The sequence below is a fragment of the Notolepis coatsorum genome (assembly GCF_963971535.1).
Source record: "Notolepis coatsorum genome assembly, chromosome: 17".
NCBI classification, from domain to species: domain Eukaryota; kingdom Metazoa; phylum Chordata; class Actinopteri; order Aulopiformes; family Paralepididae; genus Notolepis; species Notolepis coatsorum.
In genome coordinates, this window is record NC_140181.1 from 37,424,761 (window position 1) to 37,451,924 (window position 27,164).

Genomic DNA, 27,164 nt, shown 5'->3' on the forward strand with positions numbered 1-27,164 from the left:
TTGTGACATTGTGACTTATACACGTTTGTAAACTTATTTAATACACCTGGTAAAATGATCATCTACTCCCTATAACACCAGAGCTGCTCACCATATCTCGCTAGATGTTCCCTGTGTTCCTTTGGTCAGTCCACCTTTCAATTAGCTACTCCCAGCTGTTAGAACGAGATGCAAAACACTAGATCCCCTTCACTACTTTTAAGGACTTTATAGAGTTGTTTACACATACCTGCAACTGTCAGCCAGCCTTTTAACTAACATTTACATTTGTCTGTTCTGCTTCATGTCGTGCATGACTTGTAATTGTATTTGGTTGTTTTGTTTGGTGTGTTTTAATTATTTAATTATGTGTGTTTTTTTGTCCCCTTTTCCCTGTTAAGGCCCTCCCATAGTCGAGCAGACTGTACACAGAGCAGACTCTGCGGAGGTCCACTGGACTCTTTGAGCCTTCATAGTCGAGCGGACCTCCGCGGACCAATTTCCTACATGTCACCCGCCAGTTTACACAATTGTCCCCACGCTGTTCAACTTCTGTCATGTCGTCGTCATCCGATGTCAAAATAAAGAGTATGTTATCTCCGTTTCCAATATTTCGATAATAAAACTGGCAGTTTTACGCACTTGAATAACAGGTATATAGGCAGCGAGATGCAATGTACCGTATAGGCTTGAGGTGGACAGCGCTGGTGCTGAAATGACAAACACGCATTGCATGAAATAAAAGCACCAGTTTTATTTCAAAATATTGGAAACGGAGATAACATTCTATGTTATCTCCGTTTCCAATATTTCGAAATAAAACTGGCAATTTTACACACTTCATTTAGAAAAGCCATTCAAACATCTCTCTTGGCACGGAGCGAGTGGTCAGAGTAAAATGCAGATCGGCGTCACATTAAATGCAGTTCGATGTCAACCAAAACGCAGAGCAGCGTTTTGTGTGACACCAAGTCAGCGGCGCGGATGTCTGCGCGTCAGAAAATAGTAGCTTCGCACCTGTGGGTCTGCTGTCCGCTGAGATCAAAGCTCAAAGAGCCGCGCGGACCTCCGCGGAGTCTGCTCTGTGTACAGTCTGCTCGACTATGGGAGGGCCTTTACCCTTCTAAAGGGTTTCATCCCATTTAAAACCCACCTCAAACCCCCCCCCCCTTTAGGCAGGCGTATGTCTGATTTTATTTTAAACTTGATTGCGATTGTAAATGAACTGTTTTTAATTGTTGTGTCCTGAAAGGCGCCTTATAAATAAAATGCATTATTATTATTATTATTATTATTATTATTATTATTATTATTATTATTATTATTATTATTATTATTATTATTATTATTATTATTATTATTATTATTATTATTATTATTATTATAAAGGCCCTTTTGTCCAGGTCAAAAGAAATTTATAACAAAAAAAAAAAAATTACAATACAAAAGAAATATATATATATTTTAATAAAATAAACCGCGGGTTGTAGAGGACATGCACTTGTTATAAGAAAATCTGTTCTCACCATAGCAATATACATTTGACCCAAGATGGTGGCACGTGAACGTCGTGAGGCTTGGCGTCTCTCCAGTTTTTGCAAATTAGCGGTAATATACCTACTTGTTTTAACAGTCTAGCTTTCATATCATCAATCATAGATGGATTAAGGATTGCAACGCCATGATTTTCACAGAATCCTGGCTTAATAGCAGGATTCGTGACAGTGCTATTGAGCTGCACTCTCTACAGGGTGGACAGAACAGCTGAAATAAAACCAAAAACAGACATCACAAAACAAGCTAATCAGGGTAATACTAAGGCTACCTGCCCGAACCCACCTTGACCCATCTCACTTTGAGATCATGAGATGGCTTAAGGTGGAAGACAGAGTAAATCAGATAGGGATGTGCCTAGTTCACAGAATAGTGCACGGGGTAGTGCCAGTGTACTTTAACAACTACTTCAACCGAATCAGAGACACCCATGCATATCAAACTAGGCGCAGCTCAACTGACTTTGTGCCAGTCAGATTCAGGAGCTGTATGGGGAAGGAGTCATTTCTGTATTCAGCAGCTGTCTATTGGAATAGTCTGCCCAGTGAACTGAAAATCATAGACAATGCCGTTAGATTCAAGTCCAGCCTGAAGACATGGCTCAAAAGGGACTATACTTGACCTAGACATTTAGCTTAAGGCACCCTTGCATGTTGTATGAGTCTGTATGTATATAAATGTTAAATGGTATATGTGATGTGTTGTGATGTCACGTTTTGTATGATGCATGTATTAAGCATCACACTCCCCCACCCCCCTACAAGGACCACAATGGAAATAAGCTCTGAGCTTTTTTGTGTTTTATCCTTGGCAGTATATCCTGACTGTGCTCTTCTGTCACATGTTTATTTTTATATTGTCAAATAAAGTCATTCATTCATTCATTCAAGTCATTCATTCATTCATTCATTGATTGATTGATTGATTGATTGATTGATTGATTGATTGATTGATTGAACATGTTATTAACAGATTGCAGAATGGGTACAATACAGTACAGCTCAATACACACAATTGTTAAGGGGATGCAGACCAGAGAAAGACTTTCGTCTTGTTTACATCAGGGTCCCCCATTTTCAATTAATCGTAACATGACATACATGACATACAGATAGACAGTACTGCTACATCTATACATTTATGACATACCAGATTTACAAATACAGTACTGTTTTTGATACAAGAAGAGTCTAAAAAAGAGAGTATATACATTTGACGAAGAAACTGTACATTGGAGGAGGTTGGTAGGAGGGGTGGAGGGGGGGGGGGTTGGGTAGGTGGGGTGGGGGGGAAACTGTACATTGTAGCTGGTGGGGTGGGGGGGGGGGGGGGGGTTGGGTAGGCGGGGTGGCTCCAGAAAAACCAGAGGTGGAGGTTTGTGCATTTATGTAAACAAACATTGGTGCACAAACATCACCACTATTGTGAGTCACTGCTCTGTTAATGTGGAATGTTTCATGATTAAACGCAGACCATTCTATCAGCCCAGGGAATATACAGCTACCACAATGGAAATAAACCGTAAGGTTTTATTGTGTTTTAATCCTCGACGATTTTAGATTATATGTGTGTGATTATATGTGTGTACCGGTATTGTATGTAATTTTGATTTGATTTGTCAAATAAATTCAATCAATCAATACCATTGTGAATACCAGCCTACATACCACCGGATGCTAATTCGAAGCTAGCAACGAAGGAACTTTATGCTGCCATCAGCAAACAACAGAACTCACACCCAGAGGGGAGGATATTTTAATCACTCCAACCTAAAGTCTGTGCTCCCCAAATTCCACCAACATGTCTCTTGCCCCACTAGAGGAGACAAAATATTAGACTTTACTCCAACATTATGGATGCATACAAGGCAGTTCCCCTCCCCCACCTGGGACAACCAGACCATGTATCTTTGTTCCTTTTACCCAAGTACACCCCACTCATCAAACGTGTGAAGCCCTCAGTTAGAACAGTCAAAATATGGCTTGAGGGGGCAGACTCTCAGCTGCAGCACCAGTTTCAACACACGGACTGGAGTATGTTTGCCACCCAGGCCATCCTCTACTCCCACACTGATATTGACTCCTACACCTCCTCCGCCGTGGATTACATTAACTCCAATTTTAACAGTGTCACCACCCTTAAACAGACATGCAGGCCTACTGTTCAGTCTTTTGGCTTTAAAAGTAAATGTAAAATAATGGCTTTCAAGTAAGAAAGGAGAGAGAGAGAAACAGCAGCTGTTGTTTATCTTATTCTGTGTCTGGGTCAAACCTTTGATCTCGGGGGAAGGAATCTAATATCACTTTATTGTGTGTGTGTGTGTGTGTGTGTGTGTGTGTCTAGGTGTTGGGTGTGTTTGTGTGGTTTGCAGTGATGCCCCCCCACACCATCATTGACTACGAGGAACAGCGCCCCCCCAACCCTGAGCTGGCCCGCGGCGTTCTCAAGTGTGACATGTCAGACCTGTCACTCATCTGCTGCCTTAGCTACAGCATAGTACTGATGGTAAGGTTATTGATCACCTATTGATTGACTGATTGATTGGTTGATTGGTTGATTGATTGATTGGTGGATGGTTGGTTCATTGGTTGGTAGGTTAGATGGTTGGGGAGTTGGGTTGGTTGGTTTGTTCATTAATTGGTTGAGTGGTTGGGCAGGTGCTGGGTTGGTTGGTTGGGTGGGTGGGTGGGTGGGTGGGTGGTGGGTTGGTTTGTTAGTTGGTTGGTTGGTTGGTTGGTTGGTTGGTTGGTTGGTTGGTTGGTTGGTTGGTTGGTTGGTTGGCTAGTTTGTTTGTTGGTTGGTGTGTGGTGGGTTGGTTTGGTTGGTTGGTGGATTGGTCGAGTGGGTGGTTGGTTGGTTGGTTAGTGGGTTGGTCGGTTGGTGGGGTGGTTCATTGGTTGGTTAGTTGGTTGGTTGGTTCATTTGTTTGATGGTTGGTTGGTGGGTTGGTTGGTTGGTTGGTTGGTTAGTTGGTTGTTTTGTTTGTTGATTGGTTGGTTGGTTGAGTGGTTGGTTTGTTCATTAGTTGGTAGGTTGGTTAGTTGGTTTATTCATTAGTTGATGGAGTGGTTGGAGGTTTGGTTGGTTGGTTTGTTCATTGGTTGGTTGGTTGGTTGGTTTGCCTGGTTCTTTTTTTTCCACAATGTTTTTTATCGTCTTCTTTTTCCCTTTGACATCACAACAACATACATTCACATTTACACACATACACACACATTCAACCTGCAGTATATCAAATTAAAGTGATTATAAAAGAGAAAAATATATATATATCCTTTTAAGTAACGCCCACACTTCCATTTTTCATGACAGACATATGGTTCCCAGAGTTGAACAAAGTCTTTCTACTTGCCCTTAGCAATGTAAGTCAGTCTTTCCAGGCCGATACAGTCTGAAGGTTCCTTTATCCACATTATCAGTGTCAGAGCATCCATACTTTTCCAACATAGTGCAATAGCTCTCCTGGCCTGGAGGAGCCCAAAGTCCAGAAGTGTAGTCTGTCTCTGAGTTTGTACAAAGTCCTCCGGGTATATTCCAAGTATACAAAGTTTGGCACATAAACATACTTTGACTTCAAATATTTCTGACAAATGCTTTAAGACCTTATTCCAAAAGTTTTGTATCTCCAGGCACTCCCACAGACAGTGGAACAAAGTACCCTTCTGGTTCCAACATTTAGAACAAACATCTGGAATACTGGCTGACATACGATGGAGTTTGACAGGAGTTATGTACATTCTCATTAACCACTTATATTGGAGCAATTTAAACCTTGTGTTGATTGTTTGCTTTTGTTCCTTTAAACATGCATTATTCCAATCATCCTCATAAATGTCTTCTTGTATATCTGTTTTCCAGGCTTCCAATTTATCTAGCAATTCCTTAGTATACGTAACTATTATGTTATAATATCTAGATACATGCCCTTTCTCTTCCATATTTTTTTGTGCAATTCTTTCCAGTTTCGATGGGTGCAGGTAGTGTACTATTATCTGTTCATATGTTGATGACATGGAACTTTTTTATTGTAAATATTTGTTTCTTAGTGATTTTACATAATTTATCGAAAGAAAGTAAAACTCTCTCTTCATAAAGATCACTCACTTTTTTAACACCTCCGTACTCTAAATTCTCCATCTTTTCTGCCCAGGACAAACTGTTCATATAGGTGTGAATTGAGACAATACTGGTACAGGTACATCATCTATATGTTTATGTGCCGCATACCAATTTTTTATTGTATTTTTAAGAAAATGATTTTTCATAAGTTTCTTCAACATTTTTATATCTGAAGAGTATAAGTACAAAGCTAATGGTAGAACTGGAACTGACTCCTGTTCGATGTTCATCCAGGCTGGAGGTGTTGTTGTACTAAAGTAGTTCAATGCTGTGGTCAGCTGGGCAGCCATATAATACCATCTGAAGTTAGGAAGTTGAAGTCCCCCTCTCTCATATGGTAGATATAACAACAAATTCCATATGAACCTTGAAAACAATCAGTCAAGTTTGTCATAAAACGTGTTTGATAGTGGTAATGGGAGTGTTTGAAAGTAATACAAGAACTTGGGTAAAATGGTCATTTTAATTCGATTTATTCGTCTGACCATAGATATCGGTAAAGTGGGCCAGCGTTCCAGTAACTCACTTACTTTGTTTGTAGTTTGCTGAGATTATTTCACTGAGTTCAGGGGTGATCTTAACGCCTAAATATCTATAACCTTAAGTTGTCGCCATGAAGAGTATTCACTGAGGGATTATGCCTTTCTTCCTTATTAAGAAACATCAGTACTGATTTAGAATTGTATAACATGAGAACGCTCCAAAATAATTTCATTAACACTTTGGATGCCAGCCACGCGTTTTGTCGTTAGTTCATGCCGACCGTTGAGTGCCCGCCAACGCTATATAGCGTTTATTTGTCGTATTTTTTTTTATTGGCAATTTGAATTCATATTTCATCAATCGAGCCTCAGGTTAGTGTTGCAGACTCTCTCTGAGCTCAATTGGGAAGATACCGCCCCCTATCGTCTCTCTCTGTGTAACTGCACCCCATTACTTTAGACTGACGAAGGGGGGGGGGGCCAGTTTCCTCATTTTACTTTTCCGTCAAGGCCAACTGAAGAATCCATTGTGATCGCCGGCCCGGAAAACATGTGGATTATGTATTTACAGTACCCAACACTGTAATCAATAAGCGTGATCGATATTTGGAATGGCGATCAGGAATTGGAATAATCTTTTTGGATAACATCTGATCTGAGGTAAGGAATTTATTTTACCAGTCTTAGGATAATCAGAGCTATTTTCACATATATATCAGCGTTTGCCCTATGCGTGTGTGTGTGTGTGTGTGTGTGTGTGTGTGTGGCTGTGATCGCTGATGAGGAAATGAGAGAATCGATTTTTCATATCGCCTCTATAGCGTGCATAAGTACACATATATTATCGATAATCTAGCGTTTATTTGAAAACGATTCATAAATAGGCCGAAAGATTACAACGTTTTTGTGTATGCCAGAATATTCCAGTAAATGCCGATTATCACAGAATCTTTATATTTTCCTTGAAAACGAGGGCTTTTCAAAATGCTATAAAACGGAAATGAAGCGATTAAAAAACAATCCGTTTCGACAATGTTGACTGCAAACAAGTCATTGATAAACGACAGGTAGATTAGACACATAGCCATAATTTAAGACAGAGATTATGCGTTCACAACGCTATCATTGAAGTGGGTGGTGGCATTTAACCATGCTTTACCATGTTAACAAGTGGCACTGGAAGTGTTAAATTGGGAATACTATTTTTAAGTTTGTCAGGAAAAATATGATATCATCCGTATATAACGAAATGCGATGATCTTGTTCTCCAATTGTAATGCCTGATATTCCTACAGTATAGGTTTGATTGCTAGCGTGAATAACTGTGGAGACAAAGGACAGCCATGTCGGGTGGATATCTGTAAATTAAAGGGTTTTGAGACGGTGTTATTAGTTAAGACCTCAACAGTAAGGTTTTTGTAGTAATAATTGAATCCATTTGGAAAAGAATCCTGCCCAACCCGAATCTTGGAAGTACCTCAAAAGGATAGCCCCATTCTATCCTATCAAATGCTTGACACGCATCTACTGATAACATTGCAGTGTCTTTCTCATCATGTTTCTCGTGTAGTATATTTAAAACCCTCCTAATATTGTGATAGCTCTGTCTTTTTTGTACAAAACCTTGCTGGGTATTATTCATTAATTGACGTAAATATTTATCTAATCTCCGAGAGTGCCTTACAGTACATAATATTTTGATCTCAAGAAGGTGCTGAAAATGTTTTACGTCTGGTCAATGTCAGCATGGTGTTATTCAACGGAAACAGACAATTATAATAATTGATATTCTCCTTTGGTTCATTACAATTTACTCAAGCATAGTAACAGACACAATATTTCTGACACTGATACAGTCCCTGAGGTCCACCTTCCATAGATGTCCCTACATACCAAGGACATGCAAATGGACCTTGTAGAAGTGGTGCAATCTTCCCTTTACTTGGGTATGTAGGGAAATAAAAATAAAATCTAACCCTAACTAACCTTACTGTCATGCACTTGTCCTAATAAACTAACCTACACTGTAACACGCAACACTGTGATGAATATTGTTACTCAGCTGATAGAGTTGTACCCTTCCTGATGACCTGTCGTACAGAACTTGTAAGTCGCTTTGGATAAAAGCGTCAGCTAAATGACTAAATGTATGTATGTACTTTTAGGCAAATCTCCTGAAAATATGGCTAGGGCTTAACATCCAAGCCCAGCTGTTAATACAATATTGTGTTTTAATATCCTAACATTATAATGTATGTGTGTATTAATATACTAATATTATATTGTATTTCCTGACCGGCAGGTAACATTTCGTAACATTATATTGTATGTGTGTTTTGGTATACTAACATATTGTATATGTGCATTTTAATATCCTAACATATTGCATAGGTGCATTTTAATATCCTAACATATTGCGTATGTGTGTATTTTCTGCAGGTAACCTGTACAGTGTATGCGGTGAAGAGCCGTGGGGTACCAGAGACCTTTAACGAGGCCAAGCCCATCGGCTTTACCATGTACACCACCTGCATCATCTGGCTGGCATTTGTACCGATCTTTTTTGGCACGGCCCAGTCCACTGAGAAGGTAAGAAGACAACCAGACTAAACCGTACCAGTTTTACAAACACAAACTGGGAAATACACAAACGTATGCATGTTAACAGCATCGGCATATTTAGACCACTATCAGTGGATCATCTGTGCCCCACTGATATATATATATTTAACATGATCAAATAATTATTATAATACTTTTTACTTCACTTTTAAATATTATAGTGAAATATTTTGCACTGTTGTTGCATTTATCTTGTTGAAATCCTCCAACAGGCTCTTTTTTGTAAGTTGACTGGTTTGCACACCCCTATGACAGCTAATACATGGTACATCCCATGGTGCTCAGCTGTCAGCAGGCAGCTGGCGCCTCGCGCAGTTCACAGGTGCTGCGATGCATTCTGTCATGATGCACAGCTAAGAAATTCGGGCATTCCAGCCCTCGTGGACAGACTACTACGGGTTTGTGTGTCAGAAGGACCCTGCTGTGTGTACTTATGTTGAAGGCTTGCCAAACAAAGAGACAATCAAATCAAGGATAAAAGATATTCCCATGTCAGCTCGAAGTGTCAAGCGACGCATCAACGAAATGTCCGAAAATATCAGAGAACAGCAAACAGCTGGATTAAAAGATGCTCCGGTATGCAGCTTAAAAGGACCAACCAACACAGCCCCCAGATAACAGAGATCAGTAAAGCAAAACAGTGCCAGGGATCTCAGGTAGGCAGCGGTTTATTACACATGGCGCTGCAGCATGTTAACTTGAACGTCTTTCTCTCTCTCTCTCTCTCTCTCTCTCTCTCTCTCTCTCTCTCTCTCTCTCTCTCTCTCTCTCTCTCTCCTCTCCTCTCCTCTCCTCTCTCTCTCTCTCTCTCCTCTCTCTCTCTCCTCTCTCTCTCTCCTCTCCTCTCTCTCTCTCTGGCCTTCCTCCGGTGGAGGGATTGGAGGAGGTGTGCCTCAGTTAAACCTTGCGACGACTGAGCTGTGTTCTGGTCATGTGACACTACACATATTTAATTGAGACCCTTTATTATTCAATTTAGCTGGAAATACATTGATATATCATTCAGTAACATTTTCAGAGCCTTATAACAAAAACATTATTACGGTCACCATTGTGACCAGTGGGATTATTTTTACCAAGTCACCTTGTGCTCTTAAAACAATGACAATAAACATAGTTTTATTAGGTTGAAATAATGTGGTTGTGTACTTATTTTTTCTGTTAACTTATTATGGATTGAAAACTGAAAACCAAACAAAATGTGCTATATATAGCCTACTGTCTGCGTCGAATATGAAATAAAGGCATCTAAATGATACATTTTTTCTTAAAAAAAACAAGCTCAATCAAAAGATTCTACATGATTCCAAAATAGTGAAGAAAATGACTTTAGGAAGAACAAAGGCAGAGGCTCTGGTCCTTGCTCCAAAGGCAGTGGGTGATGTTCTCAAGGCCTTAACATCAGACAAACCCCTCCCATTCTCCATACAGATGGATGCATCTAACCTAACCCTAACCCTAAAACCGAAATAAAGTAAAAAATTAAATTGTTACAAAATCTGCCCATTTTCGCCCAAAAACCGGGCAAAATCGACAAAAAAAAATTTAATTTCCCTAGGTGCCCCCCTGTGCCCCACTATAGTGCTTGGTCTAAATACGCCCCTGGTTAACAACATGTTAACAGGAAATAAACCTAAAACACAAGGAGATTATCCTTAACTCTTTGGATGCCACTGACTTGAGCATTGTTTGTTCCTACCACGCCGACGCTCTAAAAGATAGGAATAAGTGCCGGTGTTTGCAGGGCTATATTATATATTCTATATTATAGCTATGGATACAATATTATGGCCCATTTGACATCAACTATCTATCATTCAATATGTGAAAAAGAATAAATTTTTCATCAATACGTTCGTGTGTTATACCGTGGTGAATATAAGTATAGTTTTAGAGTGATCCTGTCTAATCCCAGAAAACGACGATATGCAGCAAAACGGCGTTGCCGTTTCTCGCCTGGACACGCTACTATTTCCAAATCAAATGTATGTAATAGGTATTATGTTTCATCATGAATGCATGAAAGGGGGGGGGTAGTTTTTTTATGCTTTGATCGTCACCAACGGCATACGTTGTGGAGTAACGTTACACACACACACGTTGCGACGGAGGTGAAATCATGGTTGGATCAAAGCAGGATTGATATAATTTAGTCCTTACCTTCACTAGGAGGTACCCCAAAAAGAATATTCCAATTGTCTGATCGCGAGTCCAAGTACTGGTGTCCATCGTGTCGCCAACATAATCCACCACAACAGATGCATCGGGGGCATTTGACGCTTCTCAATGGGATCAGGATACGCCTGACAAAGAAAAGTGTGCCCGGAGACATTTGATCGTTGCACAGGCCAAGATATAAGGTTTCAAAGGGTGCTCGATACTGCCATGTAGGAGGATGCGGCCGGTATTGCACTTTGGCATTCTCAGGATGATTCCCCATGTTAACCCCGAGTCCGTGTGCCTGCAATGAATAGAAATATCGAATAAAAGAAATAACGAGGAAAACCTGACTATACTCGGGTCTGGCGCTGAACGGTCGGTGAGATAACCCGACTATCCTCGGGTCTGGCGCTGATTGACTTAACACTTTGGGTGCCACGTTGTTTCCGGGGCCCATCTATTCAGTGCCACGGTGTAAACGATAGGAGTCCTTCAACTATATTCTATATTATAGCTATGGATACAATACTTTTTCTTTGTATCCACTTTTTCTCCTCGTTTTAATTTTTTTTTTCTCCCATCCCAATTTCGTATTTCTAATCCTTCCCTTCCCTGTCTTGAACGTTGCTAGACTATGCCTCCCACTGGTCGGCTGTAGTGAGGATAGAAGCCTTGCATCACGTGTCCCCTCCGGTACACGAGGAGGCAGCCTGTCGCATCTTTTCACCGCAGCAGCTCGAACTCTCAGTGGCGAGGAGTAACGCGTGGGAGGCTCACGCTGCCCCCGATACTTCCTGTTTCCGCCGCACCGGCGTCACCCAACCGACCTGTAGGAGTCGCTGTCCACAACGTCCAATCCCCACCCACCGGCTTTCCCACCCTCTAACACTGCCAATTGTGTTAGTATGACGGCCGGCCAAGCCGGTAGCAACGCAGAGAGCTGGGCTCGACACCAGCATATCCTGCGTTAGTGGCGAGCGCCTTTCCCACTGCAACACTCAGCCGCGCTATGGATACAATACTATGTCATGAATACATACTGGTCATTTGACATTTCTTCCTGTCAAGATGCAAAAAAAAGAAAAAAAAATTCCATCCATATGTTCCCGTTTTATACCGTGGTGAATATAAGTATGGTTTTAGAGCGGTCTAGGGTAACTCCTGGGAGGCTGGTAATAGCATGCAACCTGTATTATACTAAATGCATTGGCATTTCGTCCTTACCCACGCTACAATAAAAAAATCAAATGCATATGATGGGTAGGCAATTAAGTTTGGCCGAGGGCCACATTTTTTCCAAGCCATTGTATGTATTTTTGCCATTTTATTATAAAACCAGAGACAAGTGCCTCTCTCTTATTGGTCCATTTTACATTACGCGCAACCAATGCGTCTATCTGACAGCCCTTTCTGTGGAGCACACTGGACTATTGAGAAACAATAGGAATTTTCTATTCTATTCTATTCTATTCTATTTTTTTGGTTCTCCCAGTCCATGTGACGATTTCTAGCATTTCCATTGGCTATAGTGACAGACATAGATATATGATAAATGGATAGATACAGCGGATTAGATGCAGTCCAGGGAAAACAACCAATCTAGATATTTCAAGATTCTATGCTTTACATCCGCGCATTCTCTGAGAGATGCACTACATTTTTAGATGACAATCGATTCCGATACAATAAAGCAAGTCTTTATCACAAACAAATCCAAAGATATTTAATGTTTTACAAAACATGTCTAGTGTTGCGCCCCGGCTTTAGAGGGTTAAAAGCCTAATTGTCTTTTTTATTTAGTCAATAAATGTCTCGTTGTAATTCCTTATATACCTAATGTAGCGCATCTTCTTGAAGCAGATTCAGCTTTTTTTGCTCTGATTTGACTTCAGTTTAATTGCATTGTTACTGTTCACATGTGTGGTGCCGTCACAGTCATATATAAGTAAAGATAAAGTTTGAATGACTTACTGAACTGGTGTTTTAATTTCACACCACACATGTGGTGTGGCTTGTTTGTTATTTCAGCACCAGACGCTGTCCACCGACTTTTTTCATGTTGAGCAAGCGCTACATTGCACCTCGCTGCCTATACCTGTTATTCACTCTCAACATGGATAAAACAAAGTATAATAAGCATTCTTTAGGTGGTGGTAGTTTCTATTTGGACATTATAGCTAACATATAGCCTAGCCTAGTTGGTCTGATGAAATAATTGATTCTTCTCAATCCGACCGCCCCACTTGCCCGACAAAGAAAAGTCCGCCCGGACCCATATAATCGTCGCACAGCCCAAGACACAATGTTTCAAAGAGTGCTTGATACCGCCGCCTGGTAGGATGCGGCCGGTACTGCACCTTCGGAGTCCCAGTATGCATTTTACAGGGTATTAAAATCGAAAACTACCCAGAAACGTGTTAACACGTAATTGGCACTCAGCGGTCGGGGCTCAGAAACGTGTTAACACGTGATTGGCACTGAAAGGGTTAATCACTCACAAAAACAAATCACAAAGGAAAAGTTAAAAAGGGTTAGTTGTCCCTGCTGAGCTTAACTGAACTGCCTGTCACTGTTCTGAATCTTGCGCTGGGAATGCAGGGGTCCGTGCACATCCTGATGTCAATCATCTGGGAGCAGCAAATCATCTTGGAGCGCGCAAAAAGGAACTCTTGTACATTGTGCTGGTCCAGGCCATGAGGCTGCAGTACCGTTTGTTGGACAGCATCAGCTGAAACAGTTTGTGGTTGGGGTGGCTGGCGTCCTTGATAATCCTGCAGTCTTTGCTCACACACCGTCCATTGTATATATCCCTGAAGGGAAGATTTCTGATTGATTGATTGATTGATTGGAAATTTTATTAACAGATTGCAGAATGAGTACATTGCAGAATGGGTTGGGTAGGCGGGGCGCGGGGGGGGGATTGTACATTGGAGGGGGTTGTGTTAGGACATTTACAGGGGCCAGTTACGAATTGCAGTCTCCCGTAGGTGCTCTTTGAGAGTGGTTTTGAAGGTGGGTAGTGATTCACATTCCTTTACAGCTTTGGGTAGGGCGTTCCACATTGATGTGGCATAAATGCGAAACGTGTTTAGTCCCTTGTTTGAGCCGAATCTGGGTTTAACATGATTTGTGGAGCTCCCTCTGGTGTTGTGGTCGTAGTATTCACTGACCTTTGGGACGTATTTTGACATGTACATGGGTACCTTAGTGGTGTAGTGTATCTTGTAGACCAGGCCCATTGCAAGTTGCTGTACTCTGTCGTCTACTCTAAGCCATCCTAGGTTGTCAAAGTGGGCAGGGGTGAGGTGGGTTCTTGGAGTAAGGTCAAGTAGTAGTCTGACCAGTTTGTTTTGTGTGTCTTTTTAGTGCCTTTGAGGTGCTTTGGTACCATGAGGTGCAAGCATAGTCATAGTACCCTTGAATGAGTGCTCCTGCCAGAGTCTTCAGGGTATTCTTGTTTACCAGAGAGGAGATCCGGTACAAGAATCTAGTTCTTTTTTTTTGTATCCTCTTTTTCTCCGCCTGATTTTTCTATGCTTTTTCTCCCCATCCCAATTTAGTCGTTATGCCAATTCCCCCCCTCCCCTACCTGGTCGTTGTGCGCATGTTCCCCCTACTGGTCGGTACAAGGGAACCCTGAAGTCTACCACATGCTTCCACCGACACATGCGGAGACAGCCAGCGGCTCTCTTTTCACCTGGCAGCGAGGACTCTCATTGGTGAAGTGTCACGCTGCCTTCACCATTTCCTGCCTTTCGCTGAGCAGGCGCCAAGACCTGACCTGTAGGCGTCGCTGTCCACAACGCCAGATTACCACCCACGACTTCCCTCCCGCTAACTCAGCCAAACGAGTTAATATGACGATCGGCCCAAGCCGCAGGCAATGCTGACTCCGGGAGTCGAGACCGCAGCCTCTTGCATTGGTGACGAGCGCAATCTCCGCTACGCCACCTGACCGCCCTAAGAATCTAGTTCTTTGACTTTTTTTATTATTACATCCACTGGTGTTCTCTGCTATTCTCACAAGATAGATAGATAGATAGATAGATAGATAGATAGATAGATAGATAGATAGATAGATAGATAGATAGATAGATAGATAGATAGATAGATAGATAGATAGATAGATAGATAGATAGATAGATAGATAGATAGATAGATAGATAGATAGATAGATAGATAGATAGATAGATAGATAGATAGATAGATAGATAGATAGATAGATAGATAGATAGATAGATAGATAGATAGATAGATAGATAGATAGATAGATAGATAGATAGATAGATAGATAGATAGATAGATAGATAGATAGATAGATAGATAGATAGATAGATAGATAGATAGATAGATAGATAGATAGATAGATAGATAGATAGATAGATAGATAGATAGATAGATAGATAGATAGATAGATAGATAGATAGATAGATAGATAGATAGATAGATAGATAGATAGATAGATAGATAGATAGATAGATAGATAGATAGATAGATAGATAGATAGATAGATAGATAGATAGATAGATAGATAGATAGATAGATAGATAGATAGATAGATAGATAGATAGATAGATAGATAGATAGATAGATAGATAGATAGATAGATAGATAGATAGATAGATAGATAGATAGATAGATAGATAGATAGATAGATAGATAGATAGATAGATAGATAGATAGATAGATAGATAGATAGATAGATAGATAGATAGATAGATAGATAGATAGATAGATAGATAGATAGATAGATAGATAGATAGATAGATAGATAGATAGATAGATAGATAGATAGATAGATAGATAGATAGATAGATAGATAGATAGATAGATAGATAGATAGATAGATAGATAGATAGATAGATAGATAGATAGATAGATAGATAGATAGATAGATAGATAGATAGATAGATAGATAGATAGATAGATAGATAGATAGATAGATAGATAGATAGATAGATAGATAGATAGATAGATAGATAGATAGATAGATAGATAGATAGATAGATAGATAGATAGATAGATAGATAGATAGATAGATAGATAGATAGATAGATAGATAGATAGATAGATAGATAGATAGATAGATAGATAGATAGATAGATAGATAGATACTTTATTAATCCCCTTGGGGAAATTCAGGGTATCTCGCAGCTCACACAGTATACAGACATTGACAGTTCTCATTCAGTTGTTTCACGTTATGTCTGCATCATGCATTAAAAATAAGCACATGATAAAATTCAATTAAATCATATCTATCTTACGGCTGCCAAAAAGTTGATAGCGTCACGCTGGATTCAACCGGATAAAATGTGCCGGAAGGTATGGGTTCGATGTGATTTATCTAGAGATATCTACTGCACGAATTTTAGGTGTTAATGAAGCCAGCATAGCAGTCTGGGTAGCTGTGGTGGAGAAGATAAAGGGTAGCATATAAACTTGTAATTTTCTGATGTTAAATGAAATAGTGGATGTATAGTCCAAGTGAGGGTCCTGAGGGGGGGTGGAGGGGGAGGGAAGGGGAAGGAAAGAGCGAGGAAGAGCGAGCAAGAGCACATGTATTGTATTTATAATTTTTATGTCTTTTAATCTACATTTATTTTGATTTAATTACTGGACTGTCATTATTGTTATTATTATTTCTGTCATTGTCCTGTGATTTATCATTGATTATCACTGTTACTGTATTGTTTGTCTAGTTTCATGTTAAAAAAGGGAAAATAAAAAACATTTGTTCAAAAGAAAATCATATCTATCAATATCAATAAGAGCGTGATGAGATAAAAGCAGGTGTATAAAAAACAGTGTATAAAAACAGGGAACAGGTCAGAGGTCAAGGTCCACTATATTACGCTGTTGTACAGTCTGATGGCAGTGGGGACAAAGGACCTCCTATTCTCACAACCCTCTGTAGCTCTTGTTAGTCGAGGACAGAGCAGTTTCAATACCAGGCGGTGATGCATCCAGTCAGGATGCTCTTGTCTGTGCCTCTGTAGAAGGCTGTAGGATCTGGGGCCCCATGCTGAATTTCTTCAGCCGCCTGAGGTGAAAGAGGCATTGCTTCTTCACCACCTGACCGGTGTGCTTGTCCCAGGTGAGGTCCTCTGTGACAGAGGAACTTGAAGATTGTCAACCTTTTTCCTGTAGGCCATTTTGTCATTGTTGGTTATTAGGCCTATCACTCTTGAATCATTGGCAAACTTAATCGCCATGTTGGAGCTGTGCATGGCTACATAATTGTGGGTGCACACGGAGTAGAGGAGGGGGCTCAGGACACAGCCCTGGGGGCTCCTGTGTTGAGGGTCAGAGGATCAGAGGTGTTGGGGCCCATCCTCCCCCCCTGGTGTCCAGGTCTTTAAGGTTGGTGTTGAGCCTGGAGGGAACTATGTTGTTGAATGCTAAACAATAATACACATACATCCTCATATAGGAATTATTTTTCTCCAGGTGGCCGAGGGCACTGTAGATTTCTGTGGCTATTGCATCATCTGTGGATTCGTTTTGCCACTAGGTAATAGGTATTTTTCAGTAATAGTGGAAATAGTTCCTCATTGTTTCCAGAGCCAAAAGCAGTGTCCCTTTCCTTTAGGGCCACGTGCATGGAACTAATAATCCATGGTTTCTGGTTGGGGAATTTACCGGCACACAGTAGATCCAGGTTTAGCAATGGCGTGGCGTATCAGTCAGGCAAATAAGGTTACAGTCCTTTGTTTCCCACTGGAAGGAGATTCTTGTTATCAAATGGATGCTAAATGCTAGTAAAACTAAATGTATGTTGTTCTCTAGAGCCAGAGGTAAACTTTACAATGACCTTTGAGGTCAACGATCAAAGCTCCTTTTTTTGTGCTCCAGGCCACAGTGTGTCCGCATGAGATGGCTGAAGGCTCAGGGGTTTGAGATAAAGTATCCTGGAGGTTCAGATGCTGAATGAGGATTTAAATGAGCTGCTTCAGCAGGGTGTCCTCCCTTTCCACCAGCTCTACAACAACAGCATCTCCAGCCTCAACGCTGACGGCTCCAAAACATTATTTGTGATGAGATTAGAGCAGAGAACTGCTCTGGGATTATTATGAGTCACTTTTATCCACAGAATACTGCAGGTTTAAGCGTTACAGTGAAATATGTGTTTGTCTCAGCAGGCTGAAATACAGACTGTGGACGAGCGAGGTGGGTCCATGATCCCACAGTGTCCTTGAGCAAGGCACTGAACCCCAAACTGCTCCAGTGAGACAGTATTGCAGGCAACCCAGTAATCTAATCCTTACCCTAACCCTTACTTTCATTTCACTTCATATCTTTATTCATACTCGAAAGGCAACTGAGGTTTCTCTATTTACAGTCACGTTGAGTTTACATACAGAAATAAGCTATCATAAATATAATTAAGAGCTAAGAGCGTTACTAGAGCTAGCCACTACAGATCCTCTTTGACTGTAGTTAGCAAAGCCAAGATGCATAGCATGCTAGTCACTAACATTCGGTTCTGATGCTGTGTTGTATCATTCATTGATCAAATGGAACATAAAACCATTAATGTTAGATTGCTAACTGCAATCAAATGGGTCTATTTCACTAGCATGCTAGTGGCTAGGTAGATAGCTTGGCTTCAATCATAATGCTTCTTGTCCTGACCTGCTGATGCTACAGTGATTTTATTGTATGTTCCATTTGATACAACACAGCGTCAGAACCAGTTGGTAATGTTAGCGACTAGCATGCTATGTACTGTATCATGGCTTTGCTGACTACAGTCAAATTGGTCTATTGTGGCTAGAAGCTCTAGTAACATTACAATCACTAAGACGGTCTATGACTGTAGTATGCATGCGTTAAAAGCATCCCAACAGGTGCTCGGTCTTGCTGGGGCGCACTCTGTCTTATGAAGGCAAACTGGAGCATGTCTTTGTTTTGTTACTCCATCCTATGAAGGCAAACTGGAGCACGTCTTTGTTTTGATTTTGTGAGTGTTAATAGACTTTCAAGTGTTTCATCATTTGAAGAAACAAAAAAAACACCAAACCCCAGTAACTTTTACTTCCTGCCTATGGCGAAAATGAACAGTGTTTTATTTTTCACGTTAACAGATAATTCTATCCTTTATACAGCATTTGGAGTGAGAGGTATCTTTTGCTAACTAGCCTAATTTTAAGAGCAAATGTTGTAATTTCGTTACTCCTCCACTACGAGAATGTACTGACGCTGGTGACATTGGGGGACCTGAGCTGCAATGCTAAGCTAGTTTTGGCTAGCGATTTTTTTCCTTTTTTAAACTGCCACTTCAGAATTTAAAATCTCCTGCCTCATCAGAGAGATAAATGGAAGAGCCGTATAAACCACAGACCAAGCACCCATGCTGAGAGAGACGTGAGAGGTTTATACAAATACGAAGCAGTAAGAACCTGGAGGAGTATAAAGTCAGCAGAGATTATACTGTATACTGTGCTGACAACATCCTATATACAGTCTGCTGTGGCCATTGTGGTTTCCATGGTGATGAAAAGTTTCTACTCTGTCCTAGGAGGTATAACGGGTAGTTCCAGCCAAGAAATCGTATTGGTCAAAAATACATACTGTACCAGCTGCACTGCAACTCACATAGAGAAGCAACCTCTCCTCTCCTCTCCTCTCTCTGCCCTCTCTCCTCTTTTCTTTTCTCTCCTCTCTCCTCTCTCTCCCCTCTCCTCTAATCTCATCTCCTCTCTTTTCCTTCTCATCTCCTTTCCTCTCTCTCTCCTCTCCTTTCCTCTTTCTCCTCTCTCCTCTCCTTTCTTCTTCTCTCTCTCCCCTCCTCTAATGTCCTCTCCTCTATTTCCCTTCTCATCTCCTTTCCTCTCTCTCCCCTCTCCTCTCCTTTCTTCCCCTCTCTCTCCCCTCTCCTCTCCTTTCCTCTCTGCTCTGCTCTCCTCTCATCTCTCTCCCCTCCTCTCTTTCCTCTCATATCCTCTCCTCTCTTTTCCCCTACTCTCTCATCTCCTCTTTCATATAATAGTGAATGACAGAACCAGGATGAAAGGAGGAATGTCCGTTTTATCAGAACACAACAGAAGCTCCACTCATTGAACAATGACTGTTGCTGTGTGTGTGTGTGTGTGTGTGTGTGTGTGTGTGTGTGTGTGTGTGTGTGTGTGTGTGTGTGTGTGTGTGTGTGTGTGTGTGTGTGTGTGTGTGTGCGTGCGTGCGTGCGTGCCTGCGTGCCTGCGTACGTGTGAAAAGAGAACAATGGTATCTTAATAAATAAATCCGTGTGTGTGTGTGTGTGTGTGTGTGTGTGCATGTGTGTGAAGGGTATTAGCTTTAGCCTGGTTCTGCTGGTTAACCAGGAGATAGAGTGGGAGGTCTTTATTCTCTAGAGCAGGGAGGGGCAACTGGCGGCCCGCGGGCCGCATGCGGCCCTCACCGACGTTCCATGCGGCCCCAGGCCAATATAAAAAAAAATAAAAATCCTTTTTTTTTTTCTTTTTTTTTTTTACTAAGAAGAGTTGGCAGTCGACTATGGCTCCTTTTGATCGATTAGTCGACTATTTGACTAATAGGGGTCAGCCCTAGTGTGGACATATTCAACGCTGTTGAAAGTGCCATGCAGCAATATGGGGGTTTTGATAAACTGTCGGCTGTTGTTACCGATGGAGCACCGGCAATGAAAGGAAAACGCACAGGATTCGCCGGGCTTCTAAGGCAGATTTGCGTTGAGTATATGCGAGAGTCGTTAAATCAATTTTCTTTTTTTTATCTGATATAGGAGGCTCTCTGTGCCAAGAAGCTTGACTACAGCTATGTTATGGATTTGGTTACCAATGTTACCAATCTAATTCGTGGAGGCCAGGGCCCTCATTCATCAACGTGACTTACGCACAGATATGTGCTTAACCTGTGCGTACGACCATTTCTAAGCAAAGTGTGGGATTCATCAATTTCAACTTGAACTTGACTTTGTGCTTATGTGTACGCACAGCTCTGAGCATGCTTAGCTGACGCCCAGTGGTAGAATATCGTTACTACGGCATATGCGCTGCTCAGTTCATGCATTAGTTTCAACACGGAAATAAGCTTCCGTGCATTAGTTTCAACACTGGCGTGTTCAACTTCTGTATGACCCGTAATTCATTATAGTTCATTGTAAAATAGCGACAGTAGTGTAATTATAATGGGCTCACACGCGAACAAGAGGTTGGCCTGCTTGTTTGGCACGGGGGGGCAGACGCAGAACACCAACCTCCAAACGCGATTAAATATTGTTTCAAATAGAAAGCGAATTATTTTGTGTGTCATGTTTCCAAATAAGATTGGTCACGAAATACTTTCTACTTCAATTTGTTGGTTAGAATAGATGACCTCCGTTGAAACTTCACTGAGACTAACAGTCTATTTGTGAGCTCCCGCACAGATGTGATAATAATAATAATAATAATAATAATAATAATAATAATAATAACAATAATAATAATAATAATAATAATAATAATAATAATAATAATAATAATAATAATAATAATAATAATAATAATAATAATAATAATAATAATAATAATAATAATAGCTTCATTTTATATAGCGCCTTTCAAGAGACCCAAGGTCGCTTTACATAGATAGGGGGGGGGAATAAAAAAGTAACAAACATAGTGGACAGACACAACATATAAATATGATGATGGAATTCATTCAAGTCCTCTCCACCCTCGGGTCTTTGCCACCGGCACGGTCCATCGTGATATTGGAGATGGATCGAGCAATAGACTGTTACTGTAGCTGTCAAAGCTCCATCACAAATGCAGTTATGTGAATAGAAAGGGATTCCACTCAGTCAATGTTGCGATGCGCATTTGCCTGATACATGTTGTTGCTGCATGCCGGGAGGAAAGGCATGCTGCATGTTTTCAATTCATTAAATAAAACGGATACTTTTTGCAAGGGTTTACTGACTGTCATACAAATAATCAACCAACTACATACTGTAACTTTTCAGTGCACGTTCTTATTTACATTGTGACAACAGCCTTGTGAGTTCCCGCAGTGACCCGCACACAGACATGATGGAATTCAAGTTCAAGTTTGTATTGATCACATATAGGCAGGCTACACATGGCGTATAGGCTACATCATACATGGCAGTGAGATTCATTGTTCTTGTATATGCTCTCGTATTATTGTTTATATAGGCTACCCAATACTGACATCAAAATAGATTGTATGCCTCTAGAAATCATATGCAGCAGGTAGAAAATTTACGGAAATCCGTCGCGATTTGGAATAAAATTGAGGAGAACTTTAATCCCTGGGTATTAATCAAACAAAACGGGAAAAGGCAGTCATATTCCAGCACGGTCTTTATTAGTGTTTTGAGCTGTCCAGGCAGAATTGCAGCAATGGTCTTAGGGAGCCGTTGATATCTGACATCACCGTGTACAAGTCCACCTTTTATTTATCCCATAACACGCGTCTTGGTTCGGCAGCGCCTCAGTGAACAATCTCCCATGGAGTTTCTCAGAGTTCCGCTCGGGTCAGTCCATTATTTCACATCCCAAGGGGGGTGTTTCATGACCATATATGGATAATCATGCACGAGCATTGACAGTAGAACAAAGAGGTATTTATCAACACGGAGGAGCATAGGACCTGTGTACGCACGGTTGATAAATCCCAATATTTCTGTGCGTACACACATTCTAAATTCTGTGCTTACGTGTGGAAATAGAACATTTTCTACGTCACGTTGATGAATGAGGGCCCAGGTCACTAAACCATAGAAAGTTTGTCTCCTTTTTGGAAGAGATGGACACTGATTATGGCGACTTGCAGCTACACACAGAAATCCGATGGCTGAGCCGTGGGAAGTGCTTGGAGAGGTTTTTTGCGCTGCGTAAAGAAATCCCCACATTCTTGGATGAGCAAGTGACGAGCGACACAAGCGCATACTGCACTAAACTCAGAGATACAGCGTTTCTCTGTGACATGGCCTTCCTCACGGATATCACTTCGCACCTTAATCGCCTCAATTTGCAATTGCAGGGAAGAAATCAAACGGTATCGGATCTCTATGCACACATGAACGCCTTTAAGATGAAACTTGCCTTTTTCAAACATTGCCTTTTATCTGACCACCCGGACTTGTCCACACACTTTTCTGCATGTGAAGAAATGCGCACAGAGATGCGCACAGCTGACCCCAAATATAAGGACACATTCGTAAAGTACAGGAGCGACATTGAAACACTGCAAATGCAATTCAATGATCGGTTTGAAGATTTCAACGGCATGCAGTCACAGATAGCGCTGTTTGCCGGCTCCCTCACCGCTACGTGTCAGAGCAGCCCCCACCGTTGCAGCTTGAACTGTGCGAGCTACAGTCAGATCCTTTTTTTCAAGCAAAGAGAAATGAGAGGGGAATTTCGTTTTGGAAACTGCTACCTGAGCCCCGCTTCCCACTCCTCAGGGACTTTGCCCTCTCTATGGCCAGTATGTTTGGGAGCACATACATATGTGAGAGCAATTTCTCAAACATGAAGCACATCAAGTCAAAGGAGAGAAACAGGCTGTCAGATGAAACATTATTTCATCTGATGCAGATCGCATGCACAAACATTGACGTTGACATTCCTGCTATTGTGCGCCAACAAGAGAGACCACAAGTGTCTCATTAAAGAGGGGGAGGAGATGATGAAGAGGTGTAGAGGGGGGGAAGGAGATGATGAAGAGGTGTAGAGAGGGGGGGGGGATGATGAAGAGGTGTAGAGAGGGGGGGGGGGATGATGGAGAGGTGTAGAGAGGGGACCATTATTATTATTATAACCATTATTGACCCACTGTGGGGCGAGGGTGAATGTCATGCCAATTTGATGAAGGGTCAATGGGAGGCATGTAGTATTGCACTTTACTTTACTTGCACTTTACTTTTGTAGTGTTCAGATAACACTAACACAAACACAAAGCAGCATTCCTGCTGCATTTCACTACAACAGTAAATCAAAAGTGCAATAATAAATGATTTTGTTAAATGTATAAACTTTTATCCTGCTACTAAACAAAACATTCCTGAGTGCTTCATATCCATAACATGCATTTCAGTGTTATAATGTTTTGTTTAGTAGCAGGATAAAAGTTTATACATTTAACAAAATCATTTATTATTGCACTTTTGATTTACTGTTGTAGTGAAATGCAGCAGGAATGCTGCTTTGTGTTTGTTGAGCAGTGGGCTTTAAGTTCATACATTTATTTTATTAGAAGCCTTAATTATAATTGATCATTTTTGTATATATTTGGGGTTACACAGCAATACTTTTAAATTCAGCTGTTTATACATTCATAAAGTTGAAATTGCATTACTAAATGCATTTGAAATGGAATAAAAACAAAGTTACAACAAATTATAATTGTTTATATACCTTATTTATCACATCTGTGACTATTATGGGCTATTTGAGTGATGGGGTACTACTGACGGGACTGCCGATAAACAATGCGGCCCCCCAGATTGATTGTGGAAATTGTGTGGCCCTCACCATATACAAAGTTGCCCACCCCTGCTCTAGAGAGAGAGAGAGAGAGAGAGAGAGAGAGAGAGAGAGAGAGAGAGAGAGAGAGAGAGAGAGAGAGAGTACTTAGGTAGAACTACATCTATAGACTCTTTACTTAGTTTAACCACCTACCAATCTCTCTCTCTGTCTTGCTATCTCTTTCTTTCTCTCTCTCTCTCTCTAGATGTTTATACAGACCACCACCCTAACGGTGTCGATGTCTCTGAGTGCGTCTGTCTCTCTGGGTATGCTCTATATGCCCAAGGTCTACGTCATTCTCTTCCACCCTGAACAGAACGTGCAGAAGAGGAAACGCAGCTTCAAGGTAACCAATCACATGCAGCTTCAAGGTAACCAATAAAAGTCAGCTTCAAGGTAACCAATCACATGCAGCTTCAAGGTAACCAATCACATTCAGCTTTGAGGTAACCAATACAAGTCAGCTTCAAGGTAACCAATCACATTCAGCTTCGAGGTAACCAATACAAGTCAGCTTCAAGGTAACCAATCACATTCAGCTTTGAGGTAACCAATCAAAGTCAGCTTCAATGTAACCAATCACATTCAGCTTCAAAGTAACCAATCAAAGTCAATGTCAAGGTAACCATGATTATGTCTATAAATGTTTGTACAATGTTCATTTTGTTTTGTTTTTTCTTTTTCTTTCTGTCTCCATTTTGTTGGGGTTACCAAATCTGGACCAACATGCACATTGAATTATATGTATGTATATTATATGTATGTGTATCTATCATGTATGTGTGTCTGTGTGTGTATATGTATTATGTGTTTGCATGTGTATATATTTGTGTGTGTGTGTGTGTGTGTGTGTGTGTGTGTGTGTGTGTGTGTGTGTGTGTGTGTGTGTGTGTGTGTGTGTGTATATATATATTAGTGCTGTCAATAGATACAATTTCTTTTACTAATTAATCGTACAGTTTTCTGTATTTAATCTAGATAAATTTATCAATAAATTAATCGCGATTAATCACATTTTTCTACTTAAGACCGAAGCTTTTAACAGATATTTACTTGAGTAAAATCATGGAATTAATGGAGAATCAACACAAAGAAAGTATATTTAGATTCAAAGACTATTTTAATAGCTTTCTTTGATCTTTGAATACAGTTTCTCTCCTGTGAAATACAAATGTTCAACAAACCCATCAACATTGACTCAGCTTTAAAGACCTCTTTCTTATATCCGCGGCGCTAACAGAAATAAAAGTGCAGATTGGCTTAGAGGACGAAAATGTCTTGTATGAACTACCAGTAATATAAATCATATTAACAACAAAAATGTGTTCCATCTTCATGTCAGATGATTTTCAAAAAGGTGCATGAGTCAATGCAAAAAAGGAACAAGCAAAGATACTGCTGAAAGTTCAGAACGTTGAAAAATGTTCTAATAGATTAATCTAGATTTAACGCTTTAAATAATTTTTATTAATCTCCAAAATTAAAGCATTAACTTTGACAGCCCTAATATATATATATATATATCTGTGTGTTGCATATACATACATACAAAAAGAGAACACATTATTTGTCTACTTTGGAGCCCAATTTGTCTGTCAGTAAAGGTACTCAGATACTTGATGTATGGTGTTGGTTAGTAATACCTCTCATATTTGTACAGTACCTAGTCTGTAAAAATAACTGTGGTTGGTGCATCTCTATTGAGGAGGGTTGGTGGTTCCCATAAATACCATCATCATGCCCTTGAGCAAGGCACTGAATCCCTGACTGCTCCAGTTACCAACAGTTGAACATTTTATTTTACTGACTGATTGGATGACTGACTGATGGACTGATGTATTGATTGATTGATTGGTTGGTTGGTTGATTGATGTATTGATTGATCTTGCAGGCTGTGGTGCAGGCGGCCACTATGTCTACCAGACTGTCCCAGAAGTCCATCAGCGATAAACAGAATGGAGAGACAAAGATAGAACCAGACCGGTCACAGTAACACAGCGCGGGACAGGTACCGACCAGACACAGTAACACAGTAACACAGTAACACGGTAACACAGTAACACAGCTACACAGTAACACAGTAACATAGCTACACAGTAACACAGTAACATAGTAACACAGTAACACAGTAACATAGCTACACAGTAACACAGTAAGACAGTAACACAGTAACACAGTAACATAGTAACATAGCTACACAGTAACACAGTAAGACAGTAACACAGTAACACAGTAACATAGCTACACAGTAACACAGTAACATAGCTACACAGTAACACAGTAAGACAGTAACACAGTAACATAGCTACACAGTAACACAGTAAGACAGTAACACAGTAACACAGTAACATAGCTACACAGTAACTATCTCACAGTAACACAGTAAGACAGTAACACAGTAACACAGTAACATAGCTAAACAGTAACAGAGTAACACAGTAACATAGCTACATAGTTACTGTGTGTGTGTGTGTGTGTGTGTGTGTGTGTGTGTGTGTGTGTGTGTGTGTGTGTGTGTGTGTGTGTGTGTGTGTGTGTGTGTGTGCGTGCGTGCGTGCGTGCGTGCGTGCGTGCGTGTGTGCGTGCGTGCAGTAAGCTGACCTCTCATTGACTCCTGTTCTGAAGAGTTTGGGTTAACATGTTATTTTTTAATGAAGCCAGTTTGAGCAACAGAAGCTTTTAGACTACACCAGGATGATGTCATAGCTCTGAATCTGACTCATGTCATATGCTGAACATCATCCTCTCTCTC

At 40.7% G+C, this 27,164-nt stretch overlaps 1 protein-coding gene across 1 annotated transcript in view; it reads left to right on the forward strand.

Moving 5' to 3' along the window:
• LOC311244009 (metabotropic glutamate receptor 8-like) overlaps nucleotides 1–26,405 on the forward strand; it is a gene marked incomplete at its 3' end in the record, with an annotated part of 78,347 nt that extends 51,942 nt beyond the window's left edge. Inside the window, exons 9-12 of the mRNA XM_084333418.1 lie at nucleotides 3,877–4,038; nucleotides 8,574–8,723; nucleotides 24,618–24,758; nucleotides 26,304–26,405. Of these exons, the coding sequence (XP_084189544.1) occupies nucleotides 3,877–4,038; nucleotides 8,574–8,723; nucleotides 24,618–24,758; nucleotides 26,304–26,405 (555 nt within the window). The remainder of the gene's footprint in view (nucleotides 1–3,876; nucleotides 4,039–8,573; nucleotides 8,724–24,617; nucleotides 24,759–26,303) is intronic.
• Nucleotides 26,406–27,164: the final 759 nt, after the last annotated feature.